Source organism: Eretmochelys imbricata, chromosome 16 (assembly GCF_965152235.1).
Source record: "Eretmochelys imbricata isolate rEreImb1 chromosome 16, rEreImb1.hap1, whole genome shotgun sequence".
Taxonomy (NCBI): Eukaryota; Metazoa; Chordata; order Testudines; family Cheloniidae; genus Eretmochelys; species Eretmochelys imbricata.
The window spans coordinates 2,192,536-2,219,564 of record NC_135587.1 but is presented as its reverse complement, the minus strand read 5'-3'; the positions used below and the strand labels follow the sequence as shown (position 1 = coordinate 2,219,564).

Sequence of the window (27,029 nt, the reverse complement as noted above, 5' to 3'; positions counted from 1 at the left end):
AGAGTATTCACATCCCTGAGTGACATAAGTTATACCGATGTAAGTGGTAGTGTAGACATAGCTCAGTTGAGGAAGAGGGAATGGAGTGGTCTAACATTACCTACAGAATGTGGTTCCCCTGATTAAATACCTCTCTCCTAACTATTTCATTTACTTTTCAGAACAAATTCTTGGATTATGAGAAGAGGAAGGTAAGGAAGAGTTCCTGCAGCGGCCTTTTCTGGGAGTTCTGAGTGTGCTCGCTTTTCTTTCTGTGTAGTTGAGCAAACTAGCACTGAATGCCTTGAAACCTGGAGCTCTGCAACCCCCCGCTCTCTGAGTGAGAGAGGCATCTGAACACACACTCCACATCTGGCTCTGAAGGCAGGAATTGCCTGACACGCATTAGTTGTTTTCCTTTCAAATCAGTTTGTTTTGGCAGTCGTGGCATATTTTTGCGTGAGAAGTCCCAGTTCAGGTTAAGCTTGTGTCCATCTCCATGTGGAAGAAGCAGGGCTGCTTCTAGTGCTTATGCTGTCTGGAGCCCTCCAGACACTTTCTTCACTTCTTTTCTACTCTCTAAGCTTCAGGAGTTTTAGTGCCTAGCTAGATCCAGACACAGTGTGTAAACGTATCCACACACAGCTGTGCCAGAGCACCCGCGTCCTGACCTGTAGCCCCCTGCTACTGCAGTCCTGGGCCCCATTCTGCTGAGGTACCTCAGTACTGCCCCACAGCAGCTGCTGTTCCTGACCCCATAGCTCTACCAATGCACCTGCAAGCCAGACCTGCATCCATAGTGAGAGCCCTTGTTGCTGCACCACTCCTTTGCACATGCGGCTAAAATGTCCGTGATCTTTTCTGCAGCCAGAGTGCTGATTTGCTGTCAGTTGTCACCCCAGGACTGACATTACTGCGCCTCTGGCTTCCACCTCTCATTGAGCCTCTGGCTCTGGGATTCTTTCCCCTGATGCGTTGACTGGCTGCATTTTTTCCTCTGAAATCTCACTTTATTTCCTGCCCCTTTCTCTAACCTCTGCCTGTCCTCGCTGTTAGGCCAAATCCATGAATGTTCTGCATCAGCACTGCCGACCTCTGTTAGTCACTCACTCTGTGTGTCACCCAGTTCCCTCTCCCTCAGCTCAGACTTTCTGACTGGCTGACTCTATTGCTGACGGCCTTCTCAGCTGTCATTCTGGAGCTCCTAGGGATTTCACTGGCCAGGCTAACAGTACTTGCTGCAGCTCTCTCTTCCCTACAGCGTGTTGTGGGACTGGGGGAGAGGGTGAGCTCACAGAGTGTGAACTGACTTTCTGACCATGCTGAAATGTTAGTAGCATGGTAGCTGGAACAGCAGTTTCCTCTTGATGCTGTTTGGATTTCTGTATAGGAATCACCGGATTTTTCTAGTTAAGCACTCTAGCTCCCTGCCTGGTTTAGCCAGGACGTACAACTGGGATCTCATTTCCCTGATACTGTTTTTATCAGCCTGGGTCTTGGTTTGAACAGGGGAATAGCCTGCAGGCTGCCGATCCCAAACCTCACTCTGCTTCTCGCTCCTCTGCCAGGAAGAGAAGATGCTGGAGAAGCTGGAGTTCGAGCGTCGCCTGGACATGGGGCAGAGGGAGCATGCTCAGCTTCTTCAGCAGAGCAGCAATCAGAAGGAGGAGATTCTGCAGACTGTGAAAAAGGTACATCAGCTGGGGACTGAGGCTCTGGCACCCAGCCTGTGGCTGAAGTTTGCATTTGATCAGGGCTGTCCATCTGTCCAGCTCTGGACAGACTTGACCGTTTCCCACCTGCTCCCTTTCAGAACAGGCATGTCATGTATCGATGTGTGGGCCCCACCCATGCAGAGGGGCCCCCCAGAGGTAGCACTGACAGGGTTCTCTCAGCTCTCTGTTATTTTTATTCCCAGTTTCTCCTCTCCTTTTGACTTTCCAGAGGGCCTTTCAGGGATTGCAGGGACAGTCCTGCACTGACCCCTCACACTGGCCTAGGGGTGGCCTAGCATGTCTCTGGCTTTCATGTGGTTCTGTCAGTGTCGGTGTAAGCTCTGGATAGGCTCCCTATCCACCCTCTTGGAACCTTTCAGCTCCTTGTAATAGAACACCATCCTCAGCAATTCTCATGGGCTGTGGGCACAGCCCAGCAGAGTTGTCACTTCTCTCTTCTGCTAGTTTCCCTTTTCCCCTTGCCACAGGAGCAGGTGAGGCTGGAGAAAGGTCTGACGAAGCATCAGCGCAACCTGGAAGGAGAGCACCTGAAGCTGCTGGAGCAGCTGAAGCAAATGGAGCAGGGCATTGCCAGCCGAATCCAGAAGCTGCTGAAGGAGAATCAGAGGTTGGCCTCCTCCCTGGACACCTTACAGTCAGCTCTGCCCCTCTGCGCGTTTATTTCTCTGTGTCCCATTTTGTGCTGACCTGCTGCTCGTGACCTGTCCATTTCTCTGAGGTTTTTCCATAGTCAAACTCCCCAAGCAGCGCAGAAATGACTGAGCAGTGAGGGTGAATCCCTGTGGCAGGGCAGGGACGAGGCTGGAGAACAACCCCAAGGGAAACCCTCCGTGCTGCGAATCCTTGTTTGCAGGCACATTCTATCCCACAGCCTTCCTGGTACAGACTGTGGGTAAAACTAGTCAACATGCCTAAGGCCTTGTCCATACATCCAAGATGTCCTACTTTGTACAGGTATAAGCCCCTAGCGTGGAGAAAGATCTTCTACACTTTCCACAGTATGCATCCGATGAAGTGAGCTGTAGCTCATGTAAGCTTATGCTCAGATAAATTGGTTAGTCTCTAAGGTGCCACAAGTACTCCTTTTCTTTTTGCGAATATAGACTAACACGGCTGTTACTCTGAAACAGTTACACAGTGTCTCTGGGCCTTGTACCCAGAGAGCTGGCCTTGGGCTTAAGACACCGGACAGGGACCTGAGCTTTGGTTCATTTCACAGCCCTGCTAGTCTCTGCTTCTTCTCTGGCTTTAGCAAAGTTTTTGGAGGTCTGACTGAATGACTACAATAGTCCTGTCGCCCAAGTCTGAACTCTGTGAAATCCATTAGGTGCGAATCAGCCACAGGCCGCTGTTATCACTGGGGCTGGCCACTGGAGGGCGGCATGATCACATATGTTTAGCCCATGGGGGACAAACCTAAACTTTCAACCCAGAATTCCTGGTTCAGATAACTGTGAACAGAAGAGTTTGGGCCACGGTGGAAGCTGCTGCATTCTGGGTGTCCCAGCTCCCACTGCCTGGCCTGAGTCTGCTCGGCACAGTGCTGCAGATGGATTGGTGCTGAGCTGAGCCCAGACGCTGCGGGGAGGGAAATGTCGCAGAGGCGCTGTACCCCAGGAACTGTGTGTCCTCTTGCTTTGCAGGAGAAGGGAACGCCAGCTAGTGTGTGTGGTGTATGGAGTTATATGATGAGGCTGCCAACAGCAAGGAAGGCTGCCAAGCTCTTCCATGCTCCAAGGGGTAAATCCTCTGGCTAGCGCCTAGCCCAAGCCCTGGGAAATAGGTACAAGGAAGGAATCCTGCTCCACTCCCACTCCCCCAGTCATGGGATTAGCCTCCCAGTGGCTCCCCTGGAGGGGCGAGGATGGGAAGATCTACCAGAGGCAGTGTCCCCCACCCCTTGCCTTTTCCATGCCTGTGCCCTGAGGAGTGGTGGGGGAGCTCACATAGCTCCTGCCCCCACATAGCAGAACTGCACCCTGGCTGCAGCTGACAGCTCCACCAGCACAGAGGCAGGGACAGTGGCCAAGCCAGTGGGCTGGTGGTAGCGGCATGTGGCTTGCTCAGAGACGACTCCACTCCCTGGGGAGAAGGGTGCCCTACTCTGCAGTAAAAACCTTCTGCTTTATTTTTCTAGGCAGAAACAAAGTTCAGAACTTTTGAAATCCCTGGAGAACGAGAGGTAAGTGCCCTGCCTAGGCTCCTCTGGGCAAGGGTGAGCGGCTGGGGTGGAGGAATGGACTCATTCACCTCTAGATTCACATCTGAATCCAGCTCAGGTCAGCAGGGATGGAAAGTTGTTTGCATCTGGCAGCCATTAGGTGGCCTGTGTACAATGAGTTTGCTGGGCCTCAGCCTGGTTCCTGATGAAGCAGGAATCCACACCACAAGAACCAGATCCACAGTTGGCAATAATTGGCAGGCTCAGCAGAAAGTTCAGGGTCTAACCAGGCTGTGAACGTTGCTGAGGATAACCAGAATACCCACGGTTGTTACAGCTAACAGTATGGGAAGGGCGAGGAAACAGTGTCTCACTCTTTGGGATCAGGATGAGACGTAATGTGAGGGCAGATTATCCCTTGTCTGCCTGCTGCAAGATTCCTTACATCTCCCTCTGAAGCATGTGCTTTGGGTGCTGTCAGAGACCTGACACCAAGCTAGATGGCCCCAGTCTGATACAGTCTGATTCCAATGGGAAAATTGACCTCTCCTCTCCTCCACAAAGAGGAGGTCCATGCAATCTCCTGAAGCCCTAAAATGTGTGTCAGAGGCGTCTCCCTTCAGAGGACTCGTGGCGAACGGGGGAAGTCCCGGATGACTGGAAAAAGGCTAATGTAGTGCCCATCTTTAAAAAAGGGAAGGAGGAGGATCCTGGGAACTACAGGCCAGTGAGCCTCACTTCAGTCCCCGGAAAAATGGAGCAGGTCCTCAAAGAATCAATCCTGAAGCACTTACATGAGAGGAAAGTGATCAGGAACAGTCAACATGGATTCACCAAGGGAAGGTCATACCTGACTAATCTAATCGCCTTCTATGATGAGATTACTGGTTCTGTGGATGAAGGGAAAGCAGTGGATGTATTGTATCTTGACTTTAGCAAAGCTTTTGACACGGTCTCCCACAGTATTCTTGTCAGCAAGTTAAAGAAGTATGGGCTGGATGAATGCACTATAAGGTGGGTAGAAAGTTGGCTAGATTGTCAGGCTCAACGGGTAGTGATCAATGGCTCCATGTCTAGTTGGCAGCCGGTGTCAAGTGGAGTGCCCCAGGGGTCGGTCCTGGGGCCGGTTTTGTTCAATATCTTCATAAATGATCTGGAGGATGGTGTAGATTGCACTCACAGCAAATTTGCGGATGATACTAAACTGGGAGGAGTGGTAGATACGCTGGAGGGCAGGGATAGGATACAGAGGGACCTAGACAAATTGGAGGATTGGGCCAAAAGAAATCTGATGAGGTTCAATAAGGATAAGTGCAGGGTCCTGCACTTAGGACGGAAGAACCCAATGCACAGCTACAGACTAGGGACCGAATGGCTAGGCAGCAGTTCTGCGGAAAAGGACCTAGGGGTGACAGTGGACGAGAAGCTGGATATGAGTCAGCAGTGTGCCCTTGTTGCCAAGAAGGCCAATGGCATTTTGGGATGTATAAGTAGGGGCATAGCGAGCAGATTGAGGGACGTGATCATCCCCCTCTATTCGACATTGGTGAGGCCTCATCTGGAGTACTGTGTCCAGTTTTGGGCCCCACACTACAAGAAGGATGTGGTTAAATTGGAGAGAGTCCAGCGAAGGCAACGAAAATGATTAGGGGTCTGGAACACATGACTTCTGAGGAGAGGCTGAGGGAACTGGGATTGTTTAGTCTGCGGAAGAGAAGAAAGAGGGGGGGATTTGATAGCTGCTTTCAACTACCTGAGAGGTAGTTCCAGAGAGGATGGTTCTAGACTATTCTCAGTGGTGGAAGAGGACAGGACAAGGAGTAATGATCTCAAGTTGCAGTGGGGGAGGTTTAGGTTGGGTATTAAGAAAAACTTTTTCACTAGGAGGGTGGTGAAACACTGGAATGCATTGCCTAGGGAGGTGGTGGAATCTCCTTCCTTAGAAGTTTTTAAGGTCAGGCTTGACAAAGCCCTGGCTGGGATGATTTAATTGGGGATGGGTCCTGCTTTTGAGCAGGGGGTTGGACTAGATGACCTCCTGAGGTCCCTTCCAACCCTGATATTCTATGATTCTATGACCCAGGTACATCTGCTGGCTGTTGTAGGGCAGAGGGTTTCCGGGAAGGTGCCGCGCTGTTGGGTTGAGCACTTTGGGGCCATCGATCACCACCATCCTTGTTTATGCAGTGCCATTGATGTGCGTAGCAAGGCAGAGATATAGAGTCCTTGGCAATCTAGAGGCTGGGGGTGTGTATATGGGGGGACCCCAGAGAACAGGAAGCAAAAGGAGGGGCTCACGATTTAGGGAGAGGAATAGAGGTTTCATAGAAGTATTTTGTTTCACTTATTTCTTACTCCCTTGGGTTTTCCCGAGGGCAGACAGCCCGCTGGCAATGCCCTCTGGTTCGGCCCTGCTGTGAGCAACGTACGCACCCTCCCCAATGGACAGGCAGCGTCCTGCCTGCGGCTGAAGATTCCTGAGCCTCTGCAGGCCTCCTCCTGGCATCTCTCGCTCACACGGATGAGTGACCAGATGGAATCACTCTGCCATTCAAGTCTAGGGTGCAGCTTTGAGGAGGGTGGAGAGGGCGTGGCTGGCTGGCAAGGGTGAAATGTGGCTCTGCTTCTTTCCTAGAATAAGGATGGACCAACTGATGGCAATAACGCAGGAGGAGACGGAGCAGCTACACAGAAGGGAAGTGGCCTGTAAGTCCAAGGGAAGGGGGCTGTGGTAGTCCACTGGGGAGTGGAGGGGGGCTGAGAGGTCCATATCCTCTGGGGAGTGGAGGGGGGCTGTGAGGGCCATATCCTCTGGGGAATCGGGTTGGGGCTGTGAGGGCCATATTCTCTGGGGGATGGAGGGGGCTGAGAGGGCTGTATCATTGGGGGGAGGGCTGTGAGGGCCGTATTCTCTGCGGGATCGGGAGAGAGAAGGCAGGGAGGGCCATATCCTCCTGGCTACACATGACTCTTACTGCTATAGCTTGCCTGAAACAGTGGTGTGAGCAGGCGTGTAGCTAGCACTGGGTCCCTGGATGGCAGCTGATCCATTATCCTCCTGCACTGCACCACTAATCCCAAGGGAGACACATCCCTCTGGTCACTGCCATAGCCAGAGCAGTGAGAGATCTGGCAAGGGATCAATCCCCAGCACACACACAGCACTTCGTACTTTCAAACCAGCTATAACTGGCAACCAGCCGGGAGAACGAGGCAGCACTCAGACCTGCCTGCCTGCCGCGGGTAAATGCTGTGCCCTGTGGGAGCGGGACATGGGGGTGCTGGCTGGATCCCGCTGAGCCACCTTTGCTGTATGGGGGGGGAAGAAACTGACTTTGAGGTGTGGAAAGCAGTCTAGTGTGTGCGCTCGTCACACAGAGACACACGTCTCACGTATGCTGTTGGCATTTGCTGCTGGGATTAAAATGTGCGTATGCAGGAGCAAGCGCGTGCACTGCTGTGACAGAGACATCTGTGCCGAAGCTCTCTCAGAGTCAGTCTCCTGCTTCAGCCCCTATTTGTGGATATTTCAACCCTCGAAGCAGTGACTTAAACCTGCCTTAGTGGGATGGCAAAGTTTTCACCCATCTCTCTATTTCTCTTCAGCAGCTGCGTGGAGGCCCCAGGCTGCAGTGGGGAGATCAGACCTGCAGCCCAGTGAGACCACTAGTTAGTGACTCTGATCCTGCAAGCAGCCGCTGGGGAGCTGAAACTGGGGTGGTGCCCTGCAGAGGCTGAGAGCATGTTGTCTGTGCAGAGCAGACTCCGCAGGGCACGCTCCTGGCAGGCCTCTCATCGAGCCCTGATTAGTGGTTGCCCATTGGGAGGGTGCAGCTGGCTAGCTTTCCTGTCTGAACAGCTTTACATGGAAACAGGGATGGAATGAAAATTGGTGGGGGGACCCCAATATTAGCAAGTTCTTGTAGCTGAGTGGGGAGCAGGAATGATGCTGGACACAGAGTTAACCTGCTTCTAGCACTAACGGCTCCTCTTTGTGTCTCCCAGCTGCCATGCAACAAATGCTGGCTGAGAGCTACAAGAACAAGCTCATCCACATGACCTCTGAATCTCGCCGGCAAGACCTTGTCAACCAGGCCTGCTCCAGGTATCTTGAGAGAGCAGTGTGACTGGTAGCAATGTTGTTATAGAACCCCTTTCACACCAAAGGGCCCCAGCACAATTCTGATCACACACATAGGGATCTCTGCAGCCATTTCTGGAGTAGAGCACGACAGCTATTTAACAGCAAACAGCACTAAAGATTGAAGAACAAAAGGGCCACCAAGATAGAGCTCTTATGTTTAAACACAAGTAATACGAGTGTTACGAATGCTCTGGATTAGTAAGAACTGAAAGAACAGAGTAAACATGATTTATTTTATTTCTTACATTTCACTTGGTTTGGAGGGTGAAATGAAACCAGTCATTTCATTTTTGAGTCGTCACTTTCACTGCCATGCAGTCGCACACTGCTCTTTGGGGTCCTCCACGCTACCTGGAATCCATGGGGCGCTTTGGGGAGAGGAAAAGAATCAGAATGTTGGTTCTTGTCCCTTGAAAGCAGCCAGAATAGTTTTCTCATTGATCTTCAATCAATTACACTTACAGCACAGTTTTGCTCTGAAAGTGACAGTACAAATGGCCCACTGGGACATCTTTGTACTTGAGATCTGAGACCATTTCCTCTGCAATCGCTGAGGCAATGCACTTCATAGGACTATTTATACAAAGTCCTCTCTTGGAGCAGAGACCACGCTTTACATCCAGGGAATATGATCCCCACACTGTAATGTTTTATGAGCTGTCGGGCATGGACACTGAGTCACTCACAGCAGGTGCACCAGTAAGTTGTGCATCTGTTTTTGTTTCATTTATCGGCCAGGGTTGGTTGGTGGGAAGGAGTTTACACACCTGCCAAGAGCAGGTTAATGTCACAGTGTGAGAGCTCTGGCTGTCCATGCTCAGTAATAAACTCTCATGTTTTAGGAAGTCCCCATTCCTGGATTTCTCTGGGTTCATTTCCATGGCCAGCTTGTCCTCTTATTTGCATTGCAGTCTGAGACCCTGTAATAATCCCCTGGTGATGTATCTCTTGCAGCCTGGCAGAGATGGATCAGAAGTTCCAACAAATCCTGGCTTGGCAACAGCTAGATCAGAGCAAGGCCACTAGTCAGATCCTGCGGGAGGTAGGCTTGTGATCAGGGAAGCTAAGTGCATGTTGTAATGGGGGTGGGGAACAGAGCTGGCATGACAAGCACATTGGCTATTCTAAAGCCTTGTTAAAACTAGTTAGTTGGGTGCAGAAATTTCTGGCGATCTGGATAATTGGCTGCAGTGGCTAAAGGGAAGCTATGTAATTACTTGTTTCAGAGTAGCAGCCGTGTTAGTCTGTATTCGCAAAAAGAAAAGGAGTACTTGTGGCACCTTAGAGACTAACCAATTTATTTGAGCATAAGCTTTCGTGAGCTACAGCTCACTTCATCGGAAAATGTGTGGCCTTAATTTCTTTGTGCCTCAGTTTACCATCTGTAAAATGGGGCAATTGTGTTTTACTTCTTGGGATTGTGAGAAGGCACCCAGATTCTGCAAGGGTGAGCACCAGGGAAGTGTTTGTAAATCAGATCATTTCAGCGTAGTGAGGGTTGCCTGTGTGTTTGCATCCCCATGATTGGGCATCGTTCCTGGGCTAAGCAGAATGTAATGTTTCGTAGAGTGAAATGCAGAAAGCGGCCTTTGAAGCCCTTCAGGTGAAGAAGGATCTCTTGCACCGGCAGATCAGGAACCAGGTGAGTTGGCGCTGGCAGAACACAAGCAACAAAAGATTCAGCTTGTTCATCTGAGTGGTGAGACCACTGCAAGGAAAGTTGTCGTGCTGCGTATGCAGCGCAGGGTCTGAGGAAAACCAGGCACCCTTCTGTTTCTGTAGGGCTGTGTAACACAAAGTGTCAGATTTGATTTAACAATACTTCTCTCCATCATGGAGGAGTGGCAGTGAGGCCTAATAGATCCAAGGGAAATGCTGGAATCCCCATTACTTGAGTCATCTGAAACTTGACTGGCCAAAGCATGTGAGAATGGGTTATAGAGAGCAATCCTGCACTGGCTTCTAGGGATGAGCCAGAGAGAGCCAGGCCTCTGCCATGTGACAGGCTGCATAGTGAGCGGGGCTGCTGTCTCCATAAGAATCCATTGCATCTCCATCCAGACCATTAGACTTGTACATTGCGGCATGAGCTCATTATTATTTGTTTCTGTTGCCAACCTGCTGTTTGATCTCCATTTTGTTAAAGATGAAGCATGTTACTGGGGGTGAGTAGTGGAGACAGTTCTGGGGAGCACGGCACCGGGATGCCCCTCAGGTTAAATGACAGAGAGGACCTGGCCAGTTTCTCAGCGGAGTGCTCCAGGCTTTCCCCCATCTGACCCTAGGAAAGGAGCTCGTGTAGGAGGTGGGGAGAAGTTGAATGGCTTTGCTTTGTTATAATGAGCTAAACAGGGCCAGTCTTTGCAACTTGTGGGAAGCCCACAGGCTGCTTGCACATATATATGGACCTTGTCAGTGATCAGATCACACAAATGTGCTTTTTGCTTGAACTTGTACCTTCCGTGCAAGGTTCCGTTGCTGGAGTTCACCAGCAACAAGAACCTTGCGGATGGTCAGTTTGCTTATCTTTGGTCTACAGTCCTAGGGTGTCTTGGGGACATGTCTGGCCTTCAGGTCTCACTGCTGGGCACCTCTCTATTAAACGCTTTGCTCCTGGGCCTCCACTTCCCCTGCATTCCATTGGCATGCTGTGCACCTAATGGAGTGTTAGGATGCCTCCAGAGCAGTCAGCTGCATGCCAAGGGTGTTCTTCCTGAATGGTCATGGGACGTATAGCAGCAGATAAAATAATGGTTCAAGTACAAGCCTGGGCTACAGGCTATCTGGGATCTGTTCTTGGCTTTGCTACTTATTTGTTGTGGGATTGTGGACAAGTCACTTTGCCTTTCTGTGCCTCAGTTTCCCCATCAGTAGTATCTGTTATTTGTATTGTAGTAGCACCTAGAAGCCAAGTGTTGTGTGCACTGTACAAACACCTACGGAGCTTACAATCTAAGGAGCTGCATTAACACAGAGTTAATGTGTCCTTACTTTCCAGGCTGGCTGGGAGGCTTGAATGAACCAACTGACTGCAAAGCACTTCCAGGCCATAGGCTAGAAGGTGCTTAGAGACAGGCACATAAAATGCCTTCTGCTGTTGGGGGGCGGAACACAGCTAGTTAGCATCAGGCAAGAGACTAAGCACGAGCAGCTGGCAGCGCAGTCATGCAGGCAGTGCAAGTTAGCTTGTGGGTTGTTTACTTGGCCCTGGAGAATTGACAGAATGAAGGGAGACAACAGGCTTTCCAAACCACAGCCCAGCCCCCTGTCTCCCCGAGGGCAGCTGTGCAGTTTTGCCAGCGCTAAAGCAGCTAAATAAAAGTCATTTCAAATGTCAGTAAAAAACTGTTTCATCTTCTGTTTAGATTAAGTTAATAGAAACAGAGTTATTGCAGCTGACACAGCTGGAGTTAAAGAGGCAAGAACTGGACACAGAGACACTGCAGGTATGTAGGGCTCTGGGGCTGCCCCTCTTCTACCCTCTACCTTCACTCTGGGGGTCTCAAAAGCTCTGCTCACTTCCTGTGCTCTTTGCAGTTTCTAGGCAGTTTCATGCTTAGTCAGAAGGGGATGTTCCCCAAATTCCCCCTCTCCTGCTGCTTTCTGCAAACATTGCTGCTGCTCCTGAAGATCTTGAGTAATTTTCAGTTTGAAAACTTGGCACAAGCAGGCTCATTGGGCAGGGAAGGAGCTTCTCCTAGCACACATCTGCCAAGCATCTCATGTTTTCTTGCATTGTTTTGTTTTAATTTTAATTTGTTTAAGTATCTGCCAAAAATGACCCACACCTCCCTCGTCCTCCTTTCTAAGCCATGTCTCCAAGGCCATGACAGCATCCCCTCTGCCCAGCCAGCCTTCTATCTCAAGGGGAGTTTTCGTCCAGCTGTAGAGGGAGCTCAAGTTGGGTTAAAGCAGCTTAGCTTTAGTTTTCTTTCATATGCCTTTGCAGGAATTGTCTTCCTATGTGAATTATCCCATAGGATTTGCCAGTTCAGGTCCCTGGTCCAGTAAGTCTGGTATCTGTAGCCAGTAGCTGATGTGTCAAAGGAATATAGTTTGCTTAGTACACTCAGCAGCCATGTAATACTGTAAGTGGTGGGGTGGTGTTGGGAGTTCCTTCCTGACCCCGGAACTGATCAGTTGACACCCTGAAGCATGAGATTCAATTGCCACCTAGTCAGCAAGTGTGACTGTAAATGCTTTTAGTCATAAAACACTCCAGTAACTGACCTCTGGTGGCAGGGAACCCTCCATGCTCATTATACCTGGGGGAAGCAAGCCAGTCGCAATTCCCTCTCTTCCGGAAGGCTGCCAAATAGCTCAGAGTAGATTGTTAAGAGCTGGGCATGTCCCTGTGCACCCTGATACACAGCCCAAGGATCATGGCGCAGCAAGTCGCAAAGCAGCGGCTACAAGGGGAAAGAGTGGGAAGTCCTGTGGTCAAGTGAATGAGACGGGGCTGGAGTGTAGGCAAACTATGGCAGTACCAGGGATGGTGTTAAAGTGTCAGAGACTGTGTCTTGACCCTAATCTGTCAGCTACTCTTAGCACCGACCGCTTAGAAACTAGAACTGAGCCGCATTCCCCCGGTAACCCACTAGCCAGCATGGTTATAAACAAGCCCATAGCACAGTAGTCTCATGCATTGTCTTGAACCCTTAATACAGGATCAATGGCCAAAATGGGGTGCAGCAGGAACGCACCTGAAGCCCAACTGTTGCACTAGATGTGCATCAAGTGGAGCAGACTGCAGCTGCCACCTTCTTTAGTACCAAAGTGCCGCCTGCAGAGATGCCAGGTCCCATCATACAGTGACTGGCCTGAGCACCCTTCCAGCTGCTGCGAGCTACAGCCTGTGCAGGCCACAACCAGCCAGGGTAGTTGGAGAGAAACACTGGAGAGCTCTGTGGTTGCACTCCAGCCACACGTGCTCCAAGGGGCTAAACCCCCTGAATCGGTACTGCGTGTGAATGTTCTCCCCTGGTAGCAGCTTGAACTTGGGCCTCCGTGAAGTGGGTGCACTGGGCATACCTAGGGGCTATGGGGAACCTAAGGGAAGGCCTGAATAACTGGCCAAGGAGAGCTGGCCATGTGGGGAGAGGAGCACCAGCCTGGATTCGCCATGTGAGAACTAAGCGGCTGCTTCTGAGCCGTGCATCAATGGCTAAAGCCTCCAGAAATATTACTTACCCTGTCCTGAGAAAATGGGGAGAGAGTCAAGCCACTTAGAGTGGGACAGCCTGGGGGGGATGGGAGCAGATTGCTCACAGAGGTATGTTTCCAGCAGAGCTTTCCAGGTGGCTTTCTCCAGGGTAGTTGTCTTATGACCTTCAGGGAAGCTGATCTGTTCTGTGCTCCAAACCAGCCCTTTCTTGCTCACAGAATCCTGGATCTGTGTCTCTGTGGAAATGAAAGAAATCAACAATTACAAACAAACGTGAACACAACAGTTCTGTGTTGAGGGAAATGTCTTCTCCAAATGAGATCAGCACAAGACAGAGGGGTTGTGTGGCTGGTGTCCCATGCCTAGTACCTCCCTTTGGGACAGAGAGGAAGTCAGCGGGTATTTCACAGTCTCCTGCTGCACCACTCAAAGTTAGGAGGCTCTTGTCATTAAATCCTCTGCTGAGACATAACCCCCTCAAGAGTTACGCAAAAGCAGAGATCAGAACCCACTGTTCCTGTCACAGGAAATTTCTGCCAGCAATGTGTCTGAGCCCTGTCAAGGCTATGCTCGATAAGAGCTTCTCTCTGCTGCCCGGGCCTCTTTTGGGGGGTTGACTCCAAATAACGTTGCTGGCACCTTGGTCCCAGCCATCTAAAATGTCCAGCTCCAGTGTTCTGTTGGTTTCACCGTACTCTACGTTCCTCCACACTAACAAAGAGCTATGTGGGATAAACCTCTGCAGCTGCATCCCTCTCGTGGCCAGCGAGAGGCGCTGTGATTTGGAATGTCCAAGGGGTATTCCAGCTGTTCCGCTGTCATCACTGTCCTTGATGACAATGGTTTACAATGATGACTGCACCTCCACAGCATCCTCCCCTTCCCCACAGCCACAAGCTCAGGGCAGCATACAACAGAATGAAGATCAAATCCAAGCCCCACGACATACAGCTCCATCGAACCAAACAAGCACCCTGCCATGGGGCCTGATTCTATCTGATACTCATGAGATCTCAAGGAGTCCACCCATCTCCAAGGCCATGGAGATGCTGTTGCCTAGGCCCATCCCCACCCACCTGGGTACCTGCAGGCTTGCAGAGCTCAGCCTCTGTGGCCTTGTTGCAGATAAGGAAGGGGAATACGGATGTTCCTATTCTATAGATCGAGGCAGAGTCTCCAGCTAGAGTGTGCGGGTGGGTTATGGGCGGAGGGCTGCCTCAGTGAGTCTGGTCACTCTGCACAGCGTGTGGCGGGACTGGGGTAATGGACAAGTTCAGGGCGTTACGTTGAGAACAGGGGAACTGCCATTACTGGGTCTAATGCACATGGCAGCGACCCCTGGGCCCCAGCAGAAATCTCCCTGAGAGCAGGATTGGGCGTCTGCTCAACTTTGCTGAGGTTCAGTTGGACACGGCTCAAAAACTTGGGTTGAGTATTTGAGCAAAATAAATGCTCTGCCCACTGGAGGCTGTAGGGTGTGACTGAGGGACAACGCTCTGCAGCTGCACCCCTGCCATAGCCTCCATGTGGTCTGGAGACAGGGCTGCCTCTGCTTCTGTTGCAGGAGATGATCACAGAGCAACGCCAAGCCCTGAGCTACATGCTGCAACAGCTGCTCAAGGAGAAGAAGCAAAGGGAAGAGGAACTGCAACAAATCCTGGTATGTGGTGGGACTTGTTAATGACTCTGCGTAGATCAGGAGCAGCAGGCAGTGCCATGTGGGGGGTGACCATGGGTGCTCTTGGCCATGGGGAGAAAAGGGGACTGAGATGAGGGATGTGATATTCTGTGCTCGTAGGGCCCGTTAGTGTCAATGGGAGCCTTGCCAGTGACTTTGGAGGGCTTTGGATCAGGATCGTAGTGTCCTTGGACCAGTGTGGGTACTGTTTGGCAGAGGTCAGCATGCATCCTCCATCCTTGCCAGAGCAATGGCAACCATTGCAATGGTTGTTTCAAGGGGAGAGGTAGGGAAGGAGGGGAGCAAGACGCAGAGACCCTATGCAGTATGCATGGTCTGCCGATGTGCTTCATCTTCTTGAGCCATAGCCACTGGCAGCCCCTTAGCAGTTTGGTCCCAGCGCATGGGACAAGGGTGCCTGGAGGGTGGGGACAGAGGGAGATGGAGAATCCTGGGGCTGAGCAAGAGGAGGGATGTGGGAATCAAAGCAGAGTCAGCCCCAGGAGGCCGTTAAGGTCTGAGTGTGCCCAGCCCTGGCTCTCCATGGCAATGTGAGCTACCATCGGTGTATCTGAGCTTGCTCCATGCTGACGGTGCTGTTGGCTTCCCCTTTGAGTCTGTAATTCAAACTCCCCTAAAGCCCGAATTCTAATTCACCTTCTTTTTCTTGCAGCTCGAGATGGAGGCAAAAAGTGAAACGAAGCAGGAGAACTACTGGCTGATCCAGTATCAGCGCCTGCTGAACCAGAAACCTCTCTCACTGAAACTCCAGGTCACTGGGGGGTATTGGTGGGATTGCAGTAGTGCTGGGGCCATGGTACTAGGCGCTGCCCCAAATCTAAGCCGGTAACGAGCACTTTCCATTGCCCTGCCCATGTGCTCAGCTGGAGCTAGGGCTGGAGAGCAGTTCCATTAGCAATGTCACCACAGAGGCTGAAACGCTGCCAGATCTGCTCCCCTCTGATCCCCTTGTGCGGTGCATTGCTAGACCTCCCTGCCCTGCGCAGGGTTATGGCTGCTCAGCATCTCCACAGAAATCCCAGTGCAGCTGTCAGGAGGAGATGCTCTTCCCTTTGAGCCTGCAGTGAGCCAGTAGCTCAGCATGGCATTGGAGGGTGCTGGGCTGCCAGAGGTATGGGCCTCACCCTGAATTTTTAGCTCCTGGTGATGATTACACTGATAGCCATTTTAAGAATAGGACTTTTGGTCTTAGCCAAACTCCAACTCAGGCAGCTGCATTCAGCTTCCCCAAATCCCCCTGCAATTTCAGTTGAATGCGGGAGTCTTTTCACTTCCTGCCCATAACTTTTGCCCTGTGTCATGCACTGTTACGTAACTGCTGGAGTGGTGCAGAGGTGGCTGATTTCAGCAATAGCTGAATGATCCCTGTTGGCTTGCATATCGGCTGGTGTTTGTAAAGAACTTTGGGAGGGCAGGTACCTGCCAGAATGGGAACTGTCAAACCCTTGGTTTTATTCTTCCAGAAATGGAACATTTGGGTTGTGGCAGGTAAACTAGAAAGGTGCAAACGCTGCTCAGATGCATTGGGTGCTTCCAGGGATGCAGCATCTCTTGGGAAGCAGCCATACCTGTGAGGAAGGCTTCTAACCAGCTACTGCCTAGAGCAGGGGTTCAGCCTAGAGAGCCGGTTTGGGAGCAGTGCCTGTTCCTCTGACATGGCTTTGGAACGGGGTCTGATCCTGACCCAGGGCTGAACCCTGCACACTTCCTGGCTGGGGGATGGCTGGGACTTGCCTTGTCTTTTGCAGGAGGAGGGCTTGGAGAGGCAGCTGATAAACCTGCTAATTGAGCTGTCAGCTGAACAGTACGTACCAATCTTTGCCCATCATCGGCTGTCACTGGAAATGCTCAGCACCATGACCCTCAGCGACCTGGCAAAGGTACGATGGCAAATGCCCCTGCAATGCCACTCCCTGCCTCTGCCCTGCACTCCAGGAGCTGATCCTGCCATGGCCCTGGGTCTGAGCAGCCTGGGGAAGCCCTGTTGGGCTTTGTGTGTAGTGCTGTGGGGGCGGGGGAGTGGGGACAGGGGACTGGATGGAGTGCCTCATGCAGCCCCATGAGCCAGATCCAGTTGGGTGCTTTTAAAGAGCCTGTTCCCTGACACAGGGAGCCTTACCAAATGGCTGCTGCTGCTCAGAAGCCACTCCCTGCAACGTCTCCTGGGAAGGAATCTGTACAGCTGGCTTGGTACCTTCATCCTCTCCTGAGTGCTCTCCAGGCCTTTTGCTGTCCCATGCCAAGAAATGCTTTGGTTCTGGCTCCAGGGCCTAGTGGAGACACAGGATGGCATCACCTGCTTCCCAAGACATTGCGGCATGAAGCCAATGAGCTTTGCCCAGGCCTTGTATCCTGTTCTCAGCCCTGGCCTCTCAGAGCTAACTGGCTTCTCCTTGTGCTGCAGATTGGAATAACAGAAACTGGCCTGCAGCGTGCGATCCTCAGGCGAGCCCAGGAGATCCTGGCTGTGGCTAAAACAATCCCAGGTACCACCAACTTATTCCTTTGCCTCATTGCTGGATGTCGGTGTTCTATAAGAGTCCTGGTCCCCTTCAGCCCAGAGCAGCCTCCTAGCCCTCTGGGCTGAAGGTCTGCAGCTCTGTGCAGGCACTGGACAGCCCAAGAGGGGAGGGGGAGATGTGCAGGGCTGAGTGGGAGCCAGAGAAGAGGCAGGCCAGGGAGGAGCTGCAGAGCGGGTTGTTTAGAGAAGGGAGTGCTGCAACCTCCCACCGGTCAGATGGCAGGGCTCTGTGCTGTGCTGCTTGGCGTGGGGGCTGGTGTTAAGAGGAGGCTAGTGCTGACACTCATGCTTTCTCCTGCTGACTGCAGAGCTGCTGACGAGCACTGAGACCAAGGGCCCTGCAGCCCCAGAGCCGAGCACCCCCCCTGAAGAAATCCTCCCTTCTGCGCCCCAGCTGGAGCTGGACGAGAGGAAGTCTGAGTGCGTGGTCTGCATGGAGCAGGAGGTGAGATCCTGGAGCTGGGGAAGGGACTGTTGACTGGAATGCCACAGCTGGGCAGCAGTGTACAGCAGGGAGCTCCCAGAGACTGACCTACTGGCTGGGATCAGCCTCCTAGCCCGGGGCAGGGCCCTCTCATCTCTCCCTTTATGGAGTCTGACACGACACCCACCTCCCGCCTCAACAGCTGGCTGCTGTAGGGAGCTACTTCTGATCCTCGGCACTTGCCAGGAGCCCAGTGTGTCCTCATCACGTCTGTGAGCACAGCCCTGGGCTGCCAAGCAGAAGGCCGAGAAGAGCAGTGAGTGGAGATGCTGGCCCTGCTCGCCTTGGCTTCCATCCAAGCGGTGCTCACAAGCAGGAGACGGGGAGTAGGATCAGTCGCCTGGTGGGTGGGGGAGAGATTTGAGTTTTCACCTGGGTTTATCCCTGAAAATGGGGCAGAGCAAGATTCAGGGTCAGGCAGGGGTTGCCAACAGCTCTGATCCCCGCAGACTGGCTCTGTCCAACCCCAGCTCTCCAGAGTGGCGATGCCTGAGCTCTCTGCTTTGGAAGCCCTGCTTTGCTCAGTGTATTCAGGAACATAGGAGAGTGAAAGCTGGGCCCGACACTGGATCTACTTCAATAGGAACGTGCAGTGCTTAGAGGAAGGGACCAAAGATCAGGACACCTGGATTCTAGTCCCAGCTCTGCCACGGACTCAATGGGTGAGCTTGGGCAATTCACAGCCCCGCTCTGTGCCTCAGTTTCCCCTCTGTAAAAGGGGAATGATACTGCTCTTCTACCTGGAGGGTGCTGCGAGGCCTAGCAGGTGACTGTGTGTGCCAGTCTTTCTGCTGTGCGGTGGACTGGGCGGGAGCAGTATAACCCCATCTCTGCTCTGCCTCCTTCCTGCAGGCCCAGATGATCTTCCTGAACTGTGGCCACGTGTGCTGCTGCCGGACGTGCTGCGAGGCCCTGCGCACCTGCCCCCTCTGCCGCACAGACATCGTGCAGCGCATCCGCATCTTCCGCAGCAGCTAGCCCGGGAGCAGCTGCTGAGCGCTTGGGGCTGCAGGCTCACTGCCCAAGGCTCCTCAGAGGTCTGGGTCGGTGTCAAATCTGCTCATCCCCATGCCACAGTGTATCAGCCGCCCCTCCCACTGTGATGTGTACACTTTGCACTGGCTCAGAGCCTGGGAGGCTGCTTTGGGGGGGACTGGAATGTGCAGTCCCCTCATGTCCTGGGGGGTAACTCTGGGGTTGAATGTTCTCGTACGATCCTGTAGGCATGTCTAGCAACACCCCTCTTCCCCCCCCAGTAACCCCTGCAATCGCCCCCTGTGCTATGCAGATGGAAGCAGACTCTGCTGAGGGACTCATGGGTTGTCTCAAGTCCCCCTGAGTGTCGGTGGATTTCTGCCTCCCTTGCCTTTGCATGGCCCTCTCTGTCTGTGTGCTCCCAAGTCGCCTGGGGGGCCCAATCCCCCGCCTGTCTAATATATTTATTTGCCTTCATCAACGTGATCTCACTACACTGTTTCCTCTGAGCCAGAGGAGACTGGCTCAGTCAGTAGCTTCCTTTTGTGCTCTGAGTAGCTCCCTTTCAGCATGGACCTGGGCACCTGGGAGACCAGAGCTACTCCATGGGGTGCTGTTGCTGGGAAAGGACAAGCATTTGGCAGCAAGCGTGTGATTCTCTGGGAACCCTGCCAGGCCCTCACACCCAGACTGCTCCAAGCCCTTACCGGCCTGCACCATGCACCAGAGAGATCTGACCCTTAGCAGCTGACCATGCTGGGAGAACAATGATTACTCCCCCCCGACACACACACACACTCTTTAACCCAGCTCCCATTGCAGGGGGAGGGCCCATGGGTCTGCTGGCAAGGAGCTCTTTGTCAGGTTGGATCTGCTAGCTAGACATAGAGGGGGCTGGTTCTGGATGTCAGTGGCTGCTCCAGTCTTGGCATCTTGGACTGCAGGCTGATAGCGCAAGTCACGTGTGGTCCGGGAAGGCCCACTCCTGTCACTGGGTTTGGGGAGGGACAAACCAAGTGGTATCCATCAGTGATGTGGCTGGAGAACTCGCAGCTGACCCTGCAGGATGGGGCTCACAGGCGGTCTGCTGGGGCCATTTGTCCAGCCCTGCGGGGTCTTGGCTGACAATAGCTGTGCGTCTCTTGAGCTAAGGCTCTGATTTCCTCAGGGCACTACTGCTGCCCCAAGCCAGCGGCCCAGGAGAGCAAGGCACTCTTGCCAAAGCTACGGGCTGGAGCTAGCCATGCGGGGGGGGCGGGGGGAGAGTGATGTTCTTCATGTAGCTGTTGGCTGCTTTGCATTGGGCGCAGGGCATTTGGTTAATTGCTTCTCCATTTTAATTAATAAGTAACTGTTTCAGTAAGTCCCCACTCTCTAGACCTTGACCTACAAGCTTAACCAGCCTGTCTTGTCCCCCGAGTGCAGCTAGTTTGTGCTGGTGGCTATTTACTCACGTTTCTCTCGAGAAGTGAGAGGGCAGTTGAAGGGTGACTCAGTGTTGTGCACTGGCCTTTTACCTCCAGGGGCCGAGGTTCAAAGCCTGCCCTGGGTCGCCAGTGGCAATGGGACTTCTGGGATCTCACTGGCTATCCTCATCTGTCTGCATCAGCGAGGCCCAGCTCCTCAGAGCCGGTGGTGTTGGCTCACCTCCCTCCAGAGACCAGTGGTGGGCAGAGCTTGGGGGGGGGAAGGCCACGGCGTAGGACTGGAATAGGAGGCTGTAGGACTCAGGGCAGGTGGAGCTAGACCTGCTGATGCCAGGCCTGGCTCTCCAGAGCAGCCCTAGACAGTTCCCTCCCTGATCTCCTCAGCGGCTGAGCTCTGGAAGGAAGGCTCCAGAACGTGGGACCCACTTGCTGCTTCTCTGTCCCCAGCCCCATGACTGGTGATGGCAAAATGGGAAGGCTTATGGGCCTAAGTCTGCAAGACGTGCCTTGGGGGAGCCACGTGCTCTCTGTGCACAGTGGTCACGTGGATCCTAGGGGCTGGGGCTACCAAAGAGACTTCTTTACTTTCAAACAAAGCAGAGTTACTCTGGAGTCAGTCAATACCCATGCTCTTCCACATGACCCCTCCCTTCAATGCTGTACAAAGGTGCCAGTGTCCCCTATCGTTAAGGTGGCCTGACGCGTCTCTTTACAAGACCCTGTTTTCAGTGCTTATACCTTTGCCAAACATTATGCATTTGGGCTAATATTTCCTAGGCCCAGTGTCTGCCTCAAGCTGAATGGTTTTGGGAAGCTTCAGCAAAAACCATTCAGCCACTTCTCAGGTAAAATACGTTCTTGTGCCCATGTCAATCAAAAACTCTGACCCCTGTTTCACTCCGGAGCAGGGACATGAAATGTGGCAGGGGTGGCCTTGGTGTCAGCGATGCGCCTTTTGCTACCCATGGGGAAATTCACGCAAATTTGGCCAAACTGGGCATATGCAACCCCCACACACACGTGTGCACACAGAGCGCCTGAGTCCAGAGCTATCAGGGCTGAGCAGGACTTTTCCTGCAATTGCTGCTCACGCTACTGGGGACTGCTGTGGGGCCGGGCACCAGTACTGAGCGCAAGGTCTCTCGCCCTGTGCTCCTACTTCCCCCCCTTGGCCCCTCCTGGGTCTAGGCAATGAGGAGGAAGCACATTGAACTGCAGAAGAGAGGTTGGAAGGGCAATGATGGGGGGCGGGATTCAGCCTCCTTGTGCGTATGCAGTGTTCACGTAATCACATTGCATGCAGAAGCTGGGTGCTGGGCAATGCATGAGGCAGGGCTGGGGGAAGAGGAAAGAGTCTCATGGTTACGGCAGCTGAATGCTGCCCTGGACGACTCAATTCTATCCCTGCCTCTGCCACAGAGTTTGTGTGCAGTGATGGGTATGTCACTTACATCAGTCTTTTCACAGTTCCTCGTTTTCTGGGTATCCAGTGTGTGCCCCTGGCCCGTAGGGAGATGGAGGGTGACTACTGCTTGGGGGAGCTAACACAACAGCTACCTAGGGGGCAGGGGTAGGACAGTGAGCTCACTGGGCCCTGCACTCACTGGGGGGTGTCGGAGAGCAAGCTAGCCTAGCTGTGCACTATCTGGGGCAGTGGTAGCTCCTGTCCCATGGCCGCAGGGGGGCTGCAGAGCAAGCCCACCCAGCTGTGTCCTGTCCCATGGAGGGGGCAGCTACCTCCAGCTACCAGCTACCTCCCACCCCCAGCCTTTTGGCTCCTTCTCACCACAGGTTGGATCAGGGCTTCCCCTTGAGCTGGACGTGCATGTGGGGGGCAGTGGGAAGCTGGGCTGATAGATGTGGGGGGGGCTGAGCCCCCTCTAGCAATAGCCACCTGTACCTGGGGCTGGCTCTGCAACCGTGGCAGCTGAGGTCGATCGGTGCTCTGCTTCGATCACAGAACGGGCTATAAAACACTGACTGGCCTGGAAAAGCAGGAACTGTGTCACAAGTTGGGCGACTAAACCGAGTAGCCACCGTTGGTGGTTTTGGCCTTCCCTGCTCTGTGCTGTGTTCACCGGCTGACCGAGGAGGATGAGGCTACCATCTCCTTGCACTGGGTGGCGTGAAGCTGAATTCATGAGTAGCTGTGGTGGACGGAGGTGCTGTGGTGAAAGCAGCATAGCAAAGCACCCGAGGAAACAGCTCCTCTTGTGTTCGGTGCAGGGGGCCGTGGCCAGTAACGCCCAGCGTGTCCCGCTGACCCCAGTGGATACAAGAGAGAGGAAGGTGCCTGTGGAGAACAGAGCCTGTGAGCTTTGTGGCAGCTGAAGGGGGTGGGTCAAGGTAGCCAGGCAACTGATTTGTGATTCTGACGGCCCGATTCTGCACCTTCAGACTGCACTTTGGAGGCAGTTGGATGGAGGCAGCGTTCCCTGGGAGCGGGCAGCTGTGCCAGCCCGGCACCTCTGGGCACTTGGTGAAATGCCTGATGGGGGAGGGCGCGAGGTTCAGAGCATCCATAAACTGGGGCACGCTGAGGCCTGGGTGTGTCATGCTGCCCAAGCCTGAGTCTGCATGTGCTGCAGCACTTACAGGAAAGGTCTTGTCCTGCAACTCCAGGGTCCCTAGGGAGGAGAAATCAGATTTCAACACCCTCATGTCAATAGGTGCTGCGGGGGGAGATAAATTGCGGGGGTCAGGCCTGAGCCATCTCAGCCAGTTGCTGTATTTGCCTTCTGCAGATAACCAGCTAGGCACTTGGGGGCAGAGGAGGGGGGCAAGGAAAGATGGGGAGGATTCCACCCCAAACCCAGGCAGTAGAGGGGGTCAAAGCAAAGCCTGGCAGCAAAGCTGGGGTAAGTGCTCCGACTCCAGCCATGGTGGGGGAGAGGGGCCCTTCCTGAGCCAGTAGCTTGCTTACTGAGCCCACTGCAGCCTTAGGGGCAGCCTGGGAGCCCGTCATTGCATGCCCCCTCCTGTCTGCACTGCAGCACACAGCACACATGGGGGTTTACCGCTGAGCCCTGAGGTGCTACCACCCTCCTGGCGTAGGGGCAGGGCTGGGCTCATGAGGGGAGCTGACGCAAGGATGGTGGAAGGGGCCAAGGGCTTTCCCCTTTCCTTGAACATTCCCTGTTCCAAGGCTGTTGTCGCGCACACAGTAACCAGTGACTCCCGTGACGAGTGAGTGGCTCCTCCCAATGCAACACTGCATCGCCTTGCTCTTCATGCCAAGTGCCAGACAAGTGGGCTGGCAGCTTGGGGGAGTGCAGCTGGTGAGCCCCAGCAAGTGGAAGCAGATTCCTCAGCGGCTCGCCTGCTGCTGGCTGGCTGGGTTGACTCTGTTCAGCAGCTGAGCTGGTGCTGGGATGGCTGCAGTAAAGGTGGGGGCAGAAGCACGTCCATGGTTGCTGCTCGTGCTCCCATCCTCAGCAATGGGGACCTGGGGCTGCTGGATTAGTCAAAGAGCACCGGTTTTGCTGCTGGGCCAGGTCCTCTGAGCTGCCTCACCCCCCTCCCAGCTCTGCTCCTACCGGCCAGTTCGGTCAGTACGTCGCATGGGCTCTGACAGACAGGGCTTCGCCCGATCCAGCTGAGCCTGGGGGAGCGGGACAGGGCAGGGAGTGGAACTGAAACAGCTGCTGGGGGAGTGGGTTATGTACTAATCTGTAGTGAGCTCAAGGCTGTGACATTAGGCCAAGTCCCACACTGCACAAAACAGCCATGCACAACAAGGTGGCAAAGGAAGCAGACTAGTGGGAAATGTAGCAGTGAATCCTCCCTGGCAGGTGCCTCCCAGTGTGGTATTTCATAGAATCATAGAATATCAGGGTTGGAAGGGACCTCAGGAGGTCATCTAGTCCAACCCCCTGCTCAAAGCAGGACCAATCCCCAACTAAATCATCCCAGCCAGGGCTTTGTCAAGCCTGACCTTAAAAACTTCTAGGGAAGGAGATTCCACCACCTCCCTAGGTAATGCATTCCAGTGTTTCACCACCCTCCTAGTGAAAAAGTTTTTCCTCAGATCCAACCGAAACCTCCCCCACTGCAACTTGAGACCATTACTCCTTGTTCTGTCATCTGCTACCACTGAGAACAGTCTAGAGCCATCCTCTTTGGAACCCCCTTTCAGGTAGTTGAAAGCAGCTATCAAATCCCCCCTCATTCTTCTCTTCTGAAGACTAAAACATCCCCAGTTCCCTCATCCTCTCCTCATAAGTCATGTGTTCCAGTCCCCTAATCATTTTTGTTGCCCTTCGCTGGACGTTTTCCAATTTTTCCACATCCTTCTTGTAGTGTGGGGCCCAAAACTGGACACAGTACTCCAGATGAGGCCTTACCAATGTCGAATAGAGGGGAACGATCATGTCCCTCAATCTGCTGGCAATGCCCCTACTTATACATCCCAAAATGCCATTGGCCTTCTTGGCAACAAGGGCACACTGCTGACTCATATCCAACTTCTTGTCCACTGTAACCCCTAGGTCCTTTTCTGCAGAACTGCTTCCTAGCCATTCGGTCCCTAGTCTGTAGCGGTGCATTGGATTCTTCCGTCCTAAGTGCAGGATTCTGCACTTGTCCTTATTGAACCTCATCAGATTTCTTTTGGCCCAATCCTCCAATTTGGCTAGGGCCCTCTGTATCCTATCCCTACCCTCCAGCGTATCTACCTCTCCTCCCAGTTTAGTGTCATCTGCAAACTTGCTGAGGGTGCAATCCACACCATCCTCCAGATCATTTATGAAGATATTGAACAAAACTGGCCCAGGACCGACCCTTGGGGCACTCCACTTGATACCGGCTGCCAACTAGACATGGAGCCATTGATCACTACCCATTGAGCCTGACAATCTAGCCAACTTTCTTTCCACCTTATAGTCCATTCATCCAACCCATACTTCTTTAACTTGCTGGCAAGAATACTGTGGGAGACTGTGTCAAAAGCTTTGCTAAAGTCAAGGAACAACACGTCCACTGCTTTCCCCTCATCCACAGAGCCAGTTATCTCATCATAGAAGGCAATTAGATTAGTCAGGCATGACTTGCCCTTGGTGAATCCATGCTGACTGTTCCTGATCACTTTCCTCTCCTCTAAGTGCTTCAGAATTGATTCCTTGAGAACCTGCTCCATGATTTGTCCAGGGACTGAGGTGAGGCTGACTGGCCTGTAGTTCCCAGGATCCTCCTCCTTCCCTTTTTTAAAGATTGGCACTACATTAGCCTTTTTCCAGTCGTCGGGGACCTCCCCCGATCGCCATGATTATCTTTTCAAAGATAATGGCCAGTGGCTCTGCAATCACATCCACCAACTCTTTTAGCACTCTCGGATGCAACGCATCCGGCCCCATGGACTTGTGCTCGTCCAGCTTTTCTAAATACTCCCTAACCACTTCTTTCTCCACAGAGGGCTGGTCACCTCCTCCCCATGCTGTGCTGCCCAGTGCACTAGTCTGGGAGCTGACCTTGTTCGTGAAGACAGAGGCAAAAAAAGCATTAGCTTTTTTCACATCCTCTGTCACTAGGTTGCCTCCCTCATTCAGTAAGGGGCCCACACTTTCCTTGGCTTTCTTCTTGTTGCTATCATACCTGAAGAAACCCTTCTTGTTACTCTTAACATCTCTTGCTAGCTGCAACTCCAGGTTTCTCTGCCCTGAGTTGATTGACTGCCTGTTTGCTCCCACCCTCACCATCCCTCACACCCGCTTCACCTCAGCATCACTCCCCTTACCCTTTTCTGCCCCCTGCAACCTCTCACCCTTTTCGCCTCAGGGCCCTCTCCCTTCCCTTTAGCTTAGTCCCTCCTAACCACCACCACCTCCCCAAAAAAACATGGCACTGCCATGCTGTTTGCCACTGTCCCACGGTCCCTGCTGGGGTGTGCTCTACTCTCCCTGCCCTGCCCCGGGTCTGTGTGTGCTGCTTTGAGTGTCAGCGCTTTGGGGCAGGGACTTTTTGTCCTGTCCTTGCATGGTGCCTAGCACCCTGGGTGCCTGGCCCATGGCGGAGACTCGCAGGAGCGATGGTAAGACACACAATAAATAATAACAATAAGCCACCTCAGCCAGGCATTGTCTGTTCCAGGCTAGCTGTGGGGCCTTCCAACAGTGAAGGGGGCTGTGGGAACACACACACACCCAGCTCCCAGACCTGTCTGACAATGGCGGGGGGCGCTATCCCGTCCAGCTCAGTCTCCCCCTCCCCGCTTTACTGGTTGTGTTTGTTTGGCCGGCACTTTCCTCTCAAGCTCTGCTCCTGCCCCCAAGGAGTCACAGCTGTGAGGGTGCAGACTGGTGCGGATACACCATGGCCCCTGCTAAGGAGGGGAGAGGAAGCTGAACATACCAGCGCCTGCTGTTAACGGCTCATCACAGCCCGGGTATAGCCTGGCCAAGCCAGTGACCAGCTAGTCCCGTTTCCAGACTTTCACCCCGTGCAAACAGCGCCCTGTGGTGTGCGACTCCCCAGTCCTGGCCTGTTATTCCGGCTTGGGCTACACTTAGAAGTTATGTCAATCAGAACAGTCAGAACTGTTACGCTCTGAGTCCTGAGATTAGACGGATCTAGCCCGGAGTGGATGCAGTGTGGTCACCAAAAGAATTCTTCCACCTTAAACGTAGCTACCGCCTGGGGAGGAAGTGGCTCTGTCACTGCCCTGGAAAATCCCCTTCCCTCGCTGTACGAAGGGTTCACACTAGAGTGGCACAGCTGCAGCGCGGCCGCTGTAGCCACAGCCTCA

General features: G+C 53.2%; 1 protein-coding gene across 6 annotated transcripts in view; it reads left to right on the top strand.

Moving 5' to 3' along the window:
- The window catches only part of LRSAM1 (leucine rich repeat and sterile alpha motif containing 1), a 59,410-nt gene extending 40,070 nt beyond the window's left edge, over positions 1–19,340 (top strand). For all 6 annotated transcript variants that reach the window (XM_077835599.1, XM_077835604.1, XM_077835601.1 and 3 more), the window contains 15 exons: positions 162–191; positions 1,548–1,670; positions 2,183–2,322; positions 3,853–3,897; positions 6,512–6,582; positions 7,882–7,981; positions 8,975–9,062; positions 9,588–9,662; positions 11,386–11,466; positions 14,749–14,844; positions 15,536–15,634; positions 16,632–16,763; positions 17,288–17,369; positions 17,713–17,849; positions 18,741–19,340. In XM_077835599.1, coding sequence (XP_077691725.1) covers positions 162–191; positions 1,548–1,670; positions 2,183–2,322; positions 3,853–3,897; positions 6,512–6,582; positions 7,882–7,981; positions 8,975–9,062; positions 9,588–9,662; positions 11,386–11,466; positions 14,749–14,844; positions 15,536–15,634; positions 16,632–16,763; positions 17,288–17,369; positions 17,713–17,849; positions 18,741–18,866 — 1,425 coding nt within the window. In that variant the 3' untranslated portion in view covers positions 18,867–19,340. The remainder of the gene's footprint in view (positions 1–161; positions 192–1,547; positions 1,671–2,182; positions 2,323–3,852; positions 3,898–6,511; positions 6,583–7,881; positions 7,982–8,974; positions 9,063–9,587; positions 9,663–11,385; positions 11,467–14,748; positions 14,845–15,535; positions 15,635–16,631; positions 16,764–17,287; positions 17,370–17,712; positions 17,850–18,740) is intronic.
- The last annotated feature ends 7,689 nt before the right edge of the window (positions 19,341–27,029 follow it).